The 14,479-nt window shown below is 42.5% G+C and overlaps 1 protein-coding gene across 1 annotated transcript in view; it reads left to right on the forward strand.

Annotated features, from left to right (window-relative positions):
• Positions 1 to 14,479, forward strand: part of erf (Ets2 repressor factor) — a 47,877-nt gene that overhangs the window by 14,531 nt on the left and 18,867 nt on the right. The window contains exon 2 of the mRNA XM_049602215.1: positions 10,932 to 11,166. Within this exon, the coding sequence (XP_049458172.1) occupies positions 10,932 to 11,166 (235 nt within the window). The remainder of the gene's footprint in view (positions 1 to 10,931; positions 11,167 to 14,479) is intronic.

The raw sequence follows: 14,479 nt of genomic DNA on the forward strand, positions 1-14,479 counted from the left end.
GTGTCCCTCACTGAGATCCCCCTCGCACCCCCCTATACAGTATAAATTAAACTGACTTGACTTCTCATATCCAAGAGTGTTTATCAGTCCACAAATATGCACATTCCTGTCTGATAATTGCTCTTGACATACTCTGGTTGCTCTGCTGGGTCTGAAGTTTTATGACTTCAGGAGTATTAAGATACACTTACAACTCATTTTAAATGTAAATGCAGCAACGAGTGGTTTGTCTTTACACCCGCTTTGTCACCTCTCTGACCTCTCTGAACAGTATTGTCGCACTGGTTGTCCTGCTACTTGTAATCAACAGTGGAGCCTCTTTGTCTGTGTGGAAAGATGCTGAAAGGAAAGCGGCATTCTGGGAAATAAGGAGGGGGAGGCGAGAGGAGGAGATGAAATTTGATTGGCAGGAAGCACGAGAATGAGTCACTCAACCAGCTCCCGGGATTTGGAGAGACGGGCCTATTCTGGGCTGTGGTGACACGTGTGTGTGTGTGTGTGTGTGTGTGTGTGTGTGTGTGTGTGTGTGATTGTATGTGGTTGTGCGCGTATTCATGTACACACCAGTGTTCACATGGCTCGATCCAACAGCTGAAGTCACCAAATTTTAGTTCTTGGCCTACACACCGCGCCGCGTGCATGTGTTGGAGGAAAATGAAAGTCGTCTGGCAACCAAACCACAACACAGAAGCCAGATTTAAATGCAGATATTTATCTACTCTCTCTGAAGTCCCCTTTACAACACTACCACTCTGCAAATCCTTCCATCTCCATAGTAGCCTGCATCAGTTGCATGGATTATTCTCCATCTCTCCACCATACCTGATTATGTCATTTAGTCTTCATGTAAAAACTTTTGTGGGAAAAGCCTTTGAGATTGATTTTTATCTGTTTCCCTGAGTGAAAAGAGTTTCACTTTTGTTCACAGTTCTTTTTCCCAGATGTATTTCCCTTCCACCTGACACACTTAGTGACTCTTCAGGAGGCATGGCACTTCTTGCAGTGATTTTAACAGGTGGTCTTCTTGTTGAGTCCTCTGTTTGATGCTATTAACTAGCAAAACAACTGCCTGACCCCGGAGCTGGCTTATCAGTGCTTGACTTCACTCTGCAGGGTGTCAGTCTGCCTCATTTCCTGCAGGCAGACAGGGTGTCACAAACATGTACAAGTTAGGTGTGTTTTTGTGCATGCACATGGACGGCTGTGTGTGTGTGTTGCTGTGCAACAGATAAACCCAATCACTGCTGCCTCCATGCACCTCTGCATTGAGACAATAGAGTCATAGCTCACTCTCTCTCCTGTCTTTATTTCTGTCAGTCTGTCTCTATTTCCCACTCACTACCATTCTCACACACACACACACACACGCACACACACACGCACACACACACACACACACACACAGTCAGTGCCTTCAACCAAATTCTGCCCCGACTAAAGGAAGCAAGAAATCCCCAGCAAGGCTGTCAGGTAGCCAGGAGCTCATTACAGCTGAATGTTTTACAGGGTTGTCATTTTCAGAAAGGGAAGCATGCTCAGACCAGTTTCAGAGCACGTGTACTTGCATGTATGTGTGCTTCTTCCTCAAAGGGAATATGGGCCTGAAGCAGATGAGTCTCTAACCTTGGCTCAAGTCCTGCAGATTAGGAGATATATTGTGATTGCTGTGACTGTTTGCTTTTCTGCATTTAATCTGCCTTTTTGTCTTCCCTTTGGGGCCACCAGTACTTCAGTTATATGTCTTGAAGGGATAGTTTGGATCTTTTGAAGTGGAGTTGTATTAGGTACTAATGCATAGTGTATTACCCACAGTACATGTCAGTTGGCACATTCCGAGTTTGGAGAATCATCTGGAATACAACCGTGGAAGATAAGCAATGTACTGCTGTGGAGGGGGGCCACAAAACGTATTTTGGCCACCTTAGAAAAATTAATGTGAGTGTCAGTGATACTATATTGGGAATATTTTCACTGCATTGCCTTGCTTTGAGACAGCATTTTCCAGCGGGGAACTGGAGCCATCATATTGCTCTCCGCAAGCTGAAATTACTGTTTTTGTTAGTGGGGTCTGTTGGTTTTGATGAGAGCATAGTGGGGAACTGAGGCTTTAAACAGCTTACCAGCCAGAAATCGCTGTTCTGTGGCAAGTTAAAATTGTGAAATATTATCATCATACACCTAAACTGGTATTGATTTTTGTTTTATAGGCAGCTAAAATACATTTTGCTGCAGCCCCCTTCACAGCAATACATTGCTTGGCTTCCGTGGCTGTACTCCTGCCTGCTTCTTCAAATGATTGGTGTGCCCATTTCCTGTAGATAATACACTGACTATGGATAAGTACCTCATACAACCCCAGAAAAATCCAGATTTTCCCTTTAATATGAAGGAAAAGTGCACGCAAATGATATGGGCAAGTGACCACAAAAACATGCCTTAAACATCCTTTAAATCAGCTGTATAACCACGAGGGCCCTGCTGAATGCAACAGGAGCTTCCTCTCATATCTAAGTATAATAAGTGACTCTTGAACGCGCACAGACGTAGAGACACACACACACACAAACACACCAGGCCAGGGCTGGCTTAATCACAGCCTTGGCTGCCTCCGAGGTGCTGCGAAGTTCTCCAGGACGCGACAGGTTTCTGTCTGGCGAGGTTCAGGCGGCCGCCGTGTCACAGATTAGAGTGGCTTAGCTGTCTCAGTCATAGCCGAGATGGTTTATACACTTAAAGGCTTCGCTTTGCAGTCCAAGGCTTTACTGCTATGGCAAACAGTCAAACTCTGTACTTTCTTCTGTGTCTTAACTCTTTTTCTGCAGACTTATGAATACAGCAGTGCAGCTGCCTGCACTCTGAAACTGCACATCCCAAATGGTGAAGTTTTGTTTAGTTTGGATCGCTCACGGTCTATGGGAAGCATCTTTCACAGCACAAGCTATTTGGAAGATGGATTATTGAGATGGAAAGCAACCACAATATCCCCGAGAACCTGTGGGCTGATTTAAGCCAAACAATGCCACTTCATTGATGGCTACTTGAAGCTCCAGCGGTGTTATCAAATCAGACAACAGCCCTAGCGTTACTCATTATTATCTGCACAATTTAAGGCATGAATAACAAATTGTCTCTTGGCAGTTCAGCTCATAAAAAGTGGAGCTTCTAGGCTTTAGTCTCAGCTTCAGACTTCAGCCATTAAAACTTAACACACTCCCATAGAGCAAATTACGCTCAATGTGAAAATGATCATATTTAATCTTGAGCTTTTTTTTTTTTTACGACTTTATGTGATGTTGGTATTCAGCAGCTTTTCTTTCTGTCTCTCTTTTCTCAGTTCCTCTGTTAAAACACTCTTCACACATGCTTTTCTCTTGTTTCCCTTATTTTCTGTCTCTTTACTGTGAAGCCTTCTCTTTTCCTTTGACCCAATAGTACTGTCGGTGTGTTTGCTCCTCGGTACACACACATCTCAACCTTCATATCTTTTATATCTCTAGCTTAACGATTCTTTTTAGCAAGACAGTTATTTCTGCCTGCATCTCTCCTCCCTAACTCTGACCCTGTCTGCCCTCCTTCCTCTTCCAGTCTGTCTCTGTCAGTCTGTTCATCTGTCTGTTTCTCTGTAAGCTTTATATAATGGAGAGATCATGTGAGAAGCGAGGTGAGGGTTCACGCCATGCACCTGCAGACGGCCATCCTCCTTTTCCTTTTGATCTCTGCTGGATTGTGTTTCTTTTTCTCCTTTTGCCCTTCTCTTCCACCTTTCTTCCTCCTCCTCTTCTCTACCTTTCCACCTGATTTCCTCCTTGTCCCGTCTGTTTCTCTGACTCCTCCCTGGCTTTAAGCCACTGGCTCCTTGGATCTAAACTCCATCCTTTAAGGGTAATTATGAGATCAGCTCAATGAGGAGCGGAGGGTTTTTAAATGGTAGTTTGAGGCTCAGGACTCCTCAATGAAGCGGTGTTAGATTGTTGTGGATGGTTGTTTAACCCAGACAGCTAGGTCTGCACGATCAATAGTTAATCATCTTAAACTCAAAATTGACCATCCATTTTATACAGATAAAAGTGTATAAAGTGCAGGATTTAAACATCGAAGAGAGTTTGGAGCCCTTTCGGGTTTTTTCCATTTGTTTTTTATTTGTGTGTTTTCCCTCTAGAATCTGACTCTGCACAGCTACAGTCTACGCCCAACGGAGATTCCCCCTTTCCTGCTCTGTACCCATTTATTTCCTGCCTTTCTGTGTTGTCCTGATCTCATCCCTGATAAAACCCATCCAGATTTCAGTAGTCAGCCAGCCCCCGGCCATTTAGCCTGGCCTGTTACCTCTGTGCTATGCTCTCCGTCCCCCTGAATCATTACCCAGCAGAACGACACACACAGACCGACCTTTGCAATGGCTAAATATAGACCTACAAAAGAATAGGAGGAAGGGAGGGAAAAATAAACGGGGGGATAGATGGATAAATGGAACAGCATGCTAAAGAAAGTTGTAGGGGGGAGCACATAGAGAAAGAGGCTGTTTCTGTTTAGTCTCCTGGCCTTCTGGACAATACCTCAACGATGGCTATCGGTTATTAAGAGCACTATTACAACTGGAGTGACGTCAGCCTCCCTAAGAAAAGCAGACCTGCGTGTTAAACCCCCTCACCCACTGGCTGTGGCTGCACAGATCCTGTGTTTCTCTTGGAAAGGAGAACGCAGGTGGCTTGGGACTGCAGGCTAATAGTAAATGAGTTTTCCTACCCTGTTCTTGGCTAAATATAGAATCCAATGAGGCCTGAAATGGTGTGTTTCACCTCCGCCTGACAATCAGAAATTCTTCCTGTCTGGAGTAGAGCTTGCCAGATACTACAAAGGGCTTCGGGTTTGTCTACTTAGGTTTTCCCTGACTTGTAGTTCTGCATCCAGATTTCTCGTCCTGCTGACCTCTGCCATCGACTAATTTAAAGTAGCTGTAAAACAAGCATTGTAATGTAGCTCATAACTGGCTGACTATGAGGGCCAACTCAAGAATAACTCTGGACAATGTCTAGCCCTGATTCTCAGGAAATTGTCCGCAGTTCATATGAGAAACTGCTCATGTCACTTTCACACATGTAGCACAAAACAGGAGATAGTTTGTGTCAGAAGTATTCTACCTACTCGAAATACTCTGTTTGGTTTAGGTGAGAGGTGGTGCCTGGGGACAACATCCAGGAGGCAGATTACACTGCAGCCACATTCGAAATTTGGTCATACAGTCTCTTGCCATTCCTTGAATTTCTCTGGTAATTTAGGCTTCAGCCCTTCCCGACAGAAGTTGTAGAGTCTTGTCATCTCTCTAGATAGTTAATTTCAATGGCGTCCTTGTATAGATGACCCTTCTTCGTCATCCTCGGATATGTTTCCTCTTCTGGTTTCGTGCAACACCCGAGATAGATAGGTCATCTTGGTTTGCTGTGAATTATTATGACAGTTACCTGCTATATTCACACATGGGCTCAATTAGACATTACACAGACTAAGTGCCAGGGAGCTGGCAGGATACAGTCCATTTAATGTCAAATCAACTGATTCTGACATTTGCGTTCTCACATACAACTCCTCTGGGTTATGTCTAGATAAATTCGGGTTTGTGGTGCGTGTGTGAAAGGGGCTATGCAGTGTAGTCTGTAAAAGCTCTGTAAGACGCTAGAAGTACTGATTAAAGATTGCCTTCATCTCAGATTTCTTTTTGAAGCTGCAGATGTAACATGTAAAAACTCATTGGAAATGAGTCCAACCCAAAACTAGAGAACTCCTCGCTGGGGATGAGATAAGTCAACAGCCTCTTGCCTTCATACATTATATATACATTCCTGTGTTGCTTAGTCTCACATGCCAACTATCATGCAACCTTTGTGGCTGTTTTGATAAAAGGCCTGCCATGTTTAAGTTAGCAGAAAATCATTCATCAAGGAAGCTTATATATAGAAGCCAGTAGCTGTAGATCCCCAGGAAATGTAGACATTTTATGTAAACAAAAACAGGCTCGTCTTCATTACAGGAGGAGTTCTACCTGAAAGGGAATTAGCGCGACTTGTGTGCAAAAAAAATAGCTATAAGCAGTGAACTGCTTGCAGTGTAAACATATCATAAAATTTAGGATGAGCTGGTGTTCCTCTCTCCTTGCCTGAGGGCTGAAAAAGCCAAACATTGTAGGTTTCCTCTAGTCATGATGAAGGTTTGGCTGTTTGCTCAGTCTTACTACTCTTTTACTCTTTTTTTGACTTTGTCCCTCTCCTACTTCATTGTTCCTGCTTATTTCTGATCATACTCACGTTATCCACCAGCTGTAGCAGATGTGTCTCAAACTGGACCTTCCGTTTTGCATCTGTCACCATCAGCTGTGAGTCTGAATCATGAATGTGGGTAAATGGGCTCCAGAAGCAAAATGTTTTGAATGTACAGTAATTTAGGCTCAAATTGATCTGGATGGTTTTGAAAACTTTACTCTGCAGTGCTTCCAGGACAGGGCAAAGTGTCCTTTCTGATGTAAACACTGTGTGACAGCACTGTAGCTGGAGGTCTCTGCTAGTCAGGCAGCCTTAGACAGATCACACCCTCACACTGCAGCTCTCTGGATGTACGCCCAAACTCTAAACTCTTTTGGCAAGTTTCTGTAATTGAATCATATTTTGTCTTGTCCATCGTGACTCGGCCATTTATTTTTAGAGCTAAAAGCTTTTGTTGCTAGGAAACCGTGTGTCTTAGGAGAGGCTGAGCGAGGGAGGGACAGAATGAAAGAGAAAAGAAAGAAAGAAAGAGATGGCAGTGGTGTTGAGGGGGAGAAAGGCGGAATCTGTGAAAGATGAACGACGAACGAACAAGCTATGAGTCAGCAGGGACATCTGCAACACACGCACACACATGCGGTGGGCATGGTTGCTATTCCTGTGTTCTTTGTCTGTGTGCTCTGTGCACCCACGCATGAACCCACTTACCTCTCCCCACTAACCTGTGTTGTGTGTCTGTGTGCTTTGTGTGTGTGAGGGAGATATTAGCTCGCCCACTTTGATTTAATCCAATCCTGCTGCGTGTTGGATGCGCCAGCCTGTGGCCGTGCGCGTGCGTATATGGAAGTGTGCACGTGTGTATTTTTTTTCTCTTGCAATCACCAGCCCATACCCCATTATACAGCAATGTGTTGTGTCTGTGTCACAACGCCTAACCTGTCCCCACTGACAAGAGCCTTATTGTCTGGTGTATGAATCATATGCTCGTTCCCCATTAGTAATCTGCCTTCAAATGGCTATTATCAACTATCACAGCCAGCTTGTCTGTCTTTTGGCTCACTGTCCGAGCACCATAGGAGATCAGATAACAGCATGTGGTTTATTAGTCACCAGGAGCGGGTCTGTTTTTCAGGGTAATATGTTCTCCTTCTTAATATGACGTTTTTAGTGTGTTAGCTGAGGCATTCAGAAAAAAAAGTATTGTGAATTTAAAGACCACCATATTCTTAGATAAATGTTAAAGGAGTACTTCACCCACAAAATGAGAATGTAAATCACTTTGTATTTCTCTCAATCCTCCATGGAAAACAGCAAACGTATTGATTCATTGATTGATTAAGGACCAAGCTGAGCAATAGCAAAACCAAAACATCCATTAACAAACTCTCACAACTCATGCAGTATAATTTAAGTCTCATTTATCCAGTCATATGCTCAGTAGTTCCCAAACACATGCATTGTTGCTAGAACTTAACTATTTACTCCTGAACTGAAAGTGAAACTTATCCGTGCTCACCTCAAAGCCAGACTCCACTACTAGGGTTATATATATAAAATGCTAGTCCAAAAAATGCAAGTTATTTCCCCAACACAATTTGTTAATCACAAACAAAATACATCAGAACCATATAAAATGAAATCACTATTTTAGCTACTTTGTGTTCTTGTGTAAAGAGTTGGTACACTCAGATTAAAATAAGCAAACCTCCAGTTCCACTGTGAAATGCCAATGGAAAGGAAATGGCTGGGGGTAATGGATTGTGTCTTTTTAAATATTTGTGTATCTCTAAAATATTCCCATGACTTGAAAGCGATCAGTGACTGAAGGGATCAGTATTTGTCATCGGGGAGTCATGAAAATGGAAAGAAAGTGGAGAAAATAAAGGAAGAAACTCTGCCCCACTGGAAATCTTGCCAAATTTGGTGTCTGTTGGACAGTAAAACATCACTGCTTGAATCTCAGAAATCTGTTCTAACAGGGGAAGCAGATTACAGTTACTCAACCTGCATGTTTCTACATCATTTAGCCAGACATTGATCGCAAGGGAACTCCATGCAATGTCGCCCCATGCAATAGCTGGAGTTAGGTTGCTTGCTGAGGTTTAATTCCTGTGACAATCTTGACAGTTTTTCATGGTCTTAAAGTTTGTTATTTCGTTTAAATCTGCCTCTAGTGCATAGTCACTTGAGCTGCACTTGACCTTTTTGTTACAGTGTGGCGGTATTGTATTGTAGACACTAGGTATTACATTTGCAAGTGCATTTCTGTGGCTTCCTCTCTGTATGTCGTTTTTTGTCTTGCTGTTTAAACTGTCATTGGTTGTGGTTAGATTTTCCCACTTTAGGTCAGTTATGCATTTCTACTATTACTGCTACTTCTGCCTCTACCTCCTCTACCAGTAATACTACTGCTGTTACTATGAATTAATGTTTGCAGACTCGTAGCTGTACTTTGCACACCTGATAGTAGACTTTGATTTCACCGCGTCCAACTTGGTTAGTTTTTCCATGACTCACTTCGACTCCATTTACACCTGCTATTAAAATGTCATCTGTATCTGGATAAGAGAAAACACATGTTAAGGCCGGCTGTAAATGCACAGATCACTGTGGTCAGATTTTTATTGAATATATTTATGAGCAATAGGTATCAGCAGAAAGCTGCATGTAAAGACGGTTCATGAGAATTCAGACAGCGTTACCATTTTTCTTTCATTTTTTTGTTGTGAGAAAGCACCACCCATGTAGGTAGGAATGTCATGACTCATTCTGGAGTTTGTCGTCTCAGCTTCACACAAAAAGACTGATCATTTCCACAAGTTGTCGGTGCTTAAACTGATCCACTGTGGAGGAAGACAGAAGCTCTTGCACCAAAAATATTGTTGTTTCTGACAGACAAAAAGCTGTTTAAAAAAAGTTGATATCAATTTGATAAAGTGACACCTGCCATTTTTGTTTGGTTTACCTTTATCTAACCTATTCATAAACAAGCACATGCAGGCAATGAGAGCACATATTGTGTGACTGGAAAAGTCATAATTGATTTAATTACCATCTGGGCCCCATATCCATCCAGATACAGTTTACCCTGGGATTTAGTTGCCAGGTGTGTCTTCTTTTTCAACTCTTTTACAGCTCCTTTTTTCCTGTCATCTTATCTGTTTTTCATCCGTTCTTCTTTTGTTCTTTTGTACGCTTGTTTTTGTGTGTTAATGTCTGCTTTTATGGTGCTTGCCCCAAAGCGGTCTCCTATCAAAATGTTGACAAGGCAATAAAGTACTGGAAGAAATTAAACAATTCCCAGTTTAATAAGTCATACAAATGGGCCGATACACAGAGACATTAAATGGTATTTTGAGACCCTTCTCACATACAGTACGATGCAGCAACTTTCATATTATATCAGCAGGATTATGTCATGTGCCGTCACTGCAGCTTGGGTCAATAGACCACATTACACTGGTGTTAAAGTCTGTCAACCTTGAGCATATCATTGTTACAAGTTCACTGTCACTGCTATATAGATATGATGGACTTTGTAGAGTGTGGGAAACTGATTGTAACCTTGGTATTTAGGATAGTGTGTTTCTTTACAGTTACATAAACATGCACACACACACACACACACACACACACACACACACACACAAAATTCAGCATTGTTATATTGTGCCCATATGTTTCCCACCCTCAGCTTTCTCAGCCTGATTGCCAAGACACATCTGGTCCTAATGAGGTGTGTGTGTGTGTGTGTGTGTGTGTGTGTGTGTGTGTGTGTGTGTGTGTGTGTGTGTGTGTGTGTCACTATGCCTCAGCTATGCAGCCTTTCAGCCTGGCCTTGTGTTGAAGTGGTGTTGAGTGTTTTACTGCCACCCACTGCTTTACAACTCAAAGCCTATACTTTTAACTGTTGGATAATAGTGAGTGTGTGTGTGTTCTGATAGTAGTTATAAAAACCATAGCTTATATTTTGTCTGCACAATATCTCGAGGCCTGTTAATCTGTTAAAACAGTGCTGATTTTCCAGCTTTGATGGCGATAGCAGTCAAGTTTTGATATGACTGCGGTGTCTGGGAACAGATTTGGAGAAAAGTGTTCATCACGAGCTTTTCTGCAGGCAATAGATCCACTTAGCACCAAAATGTGTTAAGGACTTAGACGCACATGTTTCCTCTTCGAACCTGTGATTCCCAACAGTCTCATGTCTCGTATCTTTTCACAAATGTTGCACTCCACTCTTGCTGTTTTTCATACTCTACCATATTGTGTATTCCTCTTTACTCAAGTCTCCTTCCTCTCTTTGAGCACATATTTCTAGAGACAACAGTCGACCTTCAAGCACAAAAATCTGAATATCAGTTGACTGGTTTTCTTGCAAAATGCATCCATACACAAAGTATAAAGTCCTGACTATTATTAACTGTGCATACAAGCATTTCTTTACCTATTGTGTTTTTGACCCTGGCACCAGAACAGCTGCAGTCAAGGAGACAATTAACACCTTCAAAAGGATAATGGTCTATCACTTGTCTAGTGCCAGCAACTTGAGACAAACAAAAAGCTAGACGGGGTTAAAGAGCTGGAGGACACCCAGATTTTTATTGTTGTGTCCATCCTTTCTTTGAGTTCGCCAAAAGCTATAATGCCCCCTCCTCTCTCTCCTCTGTCCCCCAGGGTTTGCCTTCCCGGATTGGGCCTACAAGCCTGAGTCGAGCCCTGGCTCCAGACAGATCCAGCTGTGGCACTTCATCCTGGAACTGCTGAGGAAGGAGGAGTACCACGACGTCATCGCCTGGCAGGGAGACTATGGCGAGTTTGTCATCAAGGACCCAGACGAGGTGGCTCGCTTGTGGGGGGCGAGGAAGTGCAAGCCACAGATGAACTACGACAAGCTCAGCCGAGCACTAAGGTGAGACGAGAAAAAGTGAAAGACGAGAAGTATGAGGTCTCAACACTTACACGTGAATTATGCTTTTCAAATCCATGTGGCTGTAAGGGACCAAGCAAAGTAAATGCTGTCATTTGTCCATGTTTTTAAGAGTCCTTGTTGACTATACGTGCAGACAAACAAGGGAACATATCTTTGTTTGTAGATACCAAATGTAAAGAGAAAAACAAAACAGTCCACTTCAGAATATGGACTACACCTGCTCCTTAAGGCAGTTTTTATTTTAACTTTATTCATTTGCCTCTTTATCAGTTTGTTTTGGCAAATGAGGGAAACGTCAGTAAACACAGACATTTACCCCTGAAAGCTGGAGGTCACACCCCTTTAACAAACAACTCCTGCATGTGACACAGGAAGCTGAACATATGTTTAGCTAGAACTTGGCCATTGATCCCAGACTGATTCACATACCTCGTCACTTATTGCTATCCACTCGGCACGTGCCAAAAAGGCAGCAGTGTACCAACATAGGCAAAGAATTAGACTGTTAGCTAATGAACGTGGATGTACACAATAAAGGAAATGTTGTCCTTAGGAAGGAAATGCACTCAATGTATTTGTGTTAACTCAAGGATACGCAAGAGCTTAGGCAAATAATACTGAATGGAAACAGAAGTGTTTGTTTACAAGAAAACAAACAAGGCACTTTTGACTCTAAAGTTTCCCTAATATACTATAGAAACCAACTTAATCAAACCTCATTTAACTTAGCTCAGGAGCAGAACTGCAGCGCTGAGTCTGATGACACGTGTTGACATATTAACACTAGTGACAAACACCAGAGTTTTTTGGGACTGTGCTTCAGTCTGAAAGATATTACCCATCCTCAGTAAGGCAAGTCTGGACTGATTCCAATATATAGCTTCATATTTAGGTCATATGTCCTTTGATAGGTATCGGATAATGGCAAAGAGCCCAGACAGGTCAATCTTAAGTTACAGGAACTGGAATCATGTTCTGAACTCCAGATGAACTGCAGTAAACTCAGGGAAGCATACAAGATTGATTTTTATTATAAATCCAATTTGTTGAGGTCTATTCTGTTTCTGTTCCTGTATATTAAAAAATGGAGGCTGAAGAATAGGCAGAGGAGGAAAGAAGTGACGAAAGCAGTCATTTATTCATGTTCTTACTTAAATTCTATTGAGTTACAAGACCAACAGAATATAAACTGGGAAAGGACATCATCTGTTCAAGTTTCTTTTCTTCGTTTAATAATCATTCACATTGTCAAGACACATAAAGTCAGGGGAAAGCAAAAATAAATGTGTGTTCTGAGTTTCTCACACCACAATGTGTTATTGACCACACAAGCAAATTTGCATGATTAGAAAACTTGCCAGGTGTATATAATTAGGTTTCTGAAGGCACCAGAATAAAGGAGGACTCTCGTTAGCAGCTAACCCCGTAGCTCAGCACACACACCCTGAGCCAAACAATGTGTGATACCTCTTCCTAACTGGATGCAAATGGGCAAACACCACATTGTTTCAGATTGCAGATAATAGGCTTCTTGAATATTGTCACCCCTAAAAGGCTTGGATGGTAGACCCGACATTAATCTTTGCCTCTCACAAGTACCAAATACCATCATATACCGTATACCCAGGTGAAAAATTGATGGCATCCAAGCCTAGCTCCTTGTATATTTGGACAATTTTGTCATGCTCCACCTGCCAGAGTTCACATGCTCGCTGTATCTTAGAAAGAGGTAAAAGCTGCTATGCATCAACAGGCTTCCATTAAGCAGCTAACATAAGCACAAATCACACACCCACAGCAGTGAGCAGTAACCGCTGGCAGGCCGGTTAACCAATCAGGCTGAAAGGTACTTTTGTGATGGCTATTTTGGTTGTGTTTATATGATTGTATCATTTAACAGAGATGTTCATTACTGTATTTATTAGACTGCAAGAGCTCAGAGAGCTTGCGGAACAAAATGACACTGATGCTATGTGCTCTAACATAGTTTAATGTAGTGTGGGAGGGGTTATCTTAAGGGTGGCTCCAGTCATTGAGCCATGATTTCAGGCCCGCCCGAAAAATCCTGGTTACAAAAATGGTGAAATGGGACTGGAGGGTGGGTGATGTGCATTGGCAACAGTGCTGACTAGGGCTGGGCAGTATGGCCTAAAATCAATATCACGGTATTATATTGGGGGGATGCGGTGACAGTATGATATCACGGTATTGTCTTCTCTCTTTTTTTTACACCCTAAATAAAACAATTTAAAAAGCCATACAAGTCTAGGATGGAAACCTGCCGCCGTAGCCAGAGTACTGCGGTATGAAGGTAATGTTAATCACAAAAGCAGCGGCTCATGTTTACTGCGTTAAGTTACCGTCGCCGCGAATACTGCCCAGCCCTAACTGAGGCAAGTGCGATGACATCATCGACGATAGGACGGTAGAGCGTAAATCTCTACCGTGGGCCAAATTTATATCATTTCTACCGTCTACCGCATATACCGCGCAGCCCTAGTGCTGACAATACTTACATTATGCTCATACAGGTGTGCTCACACCATCCCATATGAGCACCCGTGTAGGCCCAGCCTGGGTGCTACACAGTGCATAATGACAGCAATTAGCTAAAAAAAAAAAAAAAAAAAACCTAAATAAAAGTTGTTTGCTGCTAAATTAATGTTATGAATATCATATCTTGCACCTTAAAGCTCCAGTAGGCAACATTGTTTTGGTATAATTGAGTAAAAAATTTTATAATATCCTCTAAGCATAATGTAAATGAAGTGGTCTGAGACAAACAGTAGTTTTCTGCACCTCACCATGGCTCTGTGTTCAGCCTCTAAAGAATCAGTATAGACCTTTTTCACGGCAGACATTTTGACACGTCAGAGTAGGAGCAACACAGTTGTGTTCAATGACACTAATGACAGCTGTGTTCCACTTAGGGGAGACCCTGGTATTGTCCATGTTGGCTAAATGTTACTAGCTTACTGGGACACTGAATGGAACTCAGCCATCCTTAATGTTATCAATTTCACCTGTGCTTTTTCTACTGACACAAGTCAAAATGTCTGCTGTGAAAAAGGTCCATTGTGCCGATGTGCATCAACCAATCAAAGGTCAGCTCAGACCACTGCGTTCCTATTGGCTGTTCTACTGCATATGCGCGTTCCGGTGCCGCCAGCAGAAGGGGAGAGCAAGCAGCAATGGCGAACAGTGCACCAAGTAAGCTAGCTATTCCAGCATTGGCTACAACTGCCTACAGGGCTAAACTCAAAAAAAGGAAGACAGAACTTGGTTCCCCGGA

This window comes from Epinephelus fuscoguttatus, linkage group LG17 (genome assembly GCF_011397635.1).
Source record: "Epinephelus fuscoguttatus linkage group LG17, E.fuscoguttatus.final_Chr_v1".
Lineage (NCBI taxonomy): Eukaryota > Metazoa > Chordata > Actinopteri > Perciformes > Serranidae > Epinephelus > Epinephelus fuscoguttatus.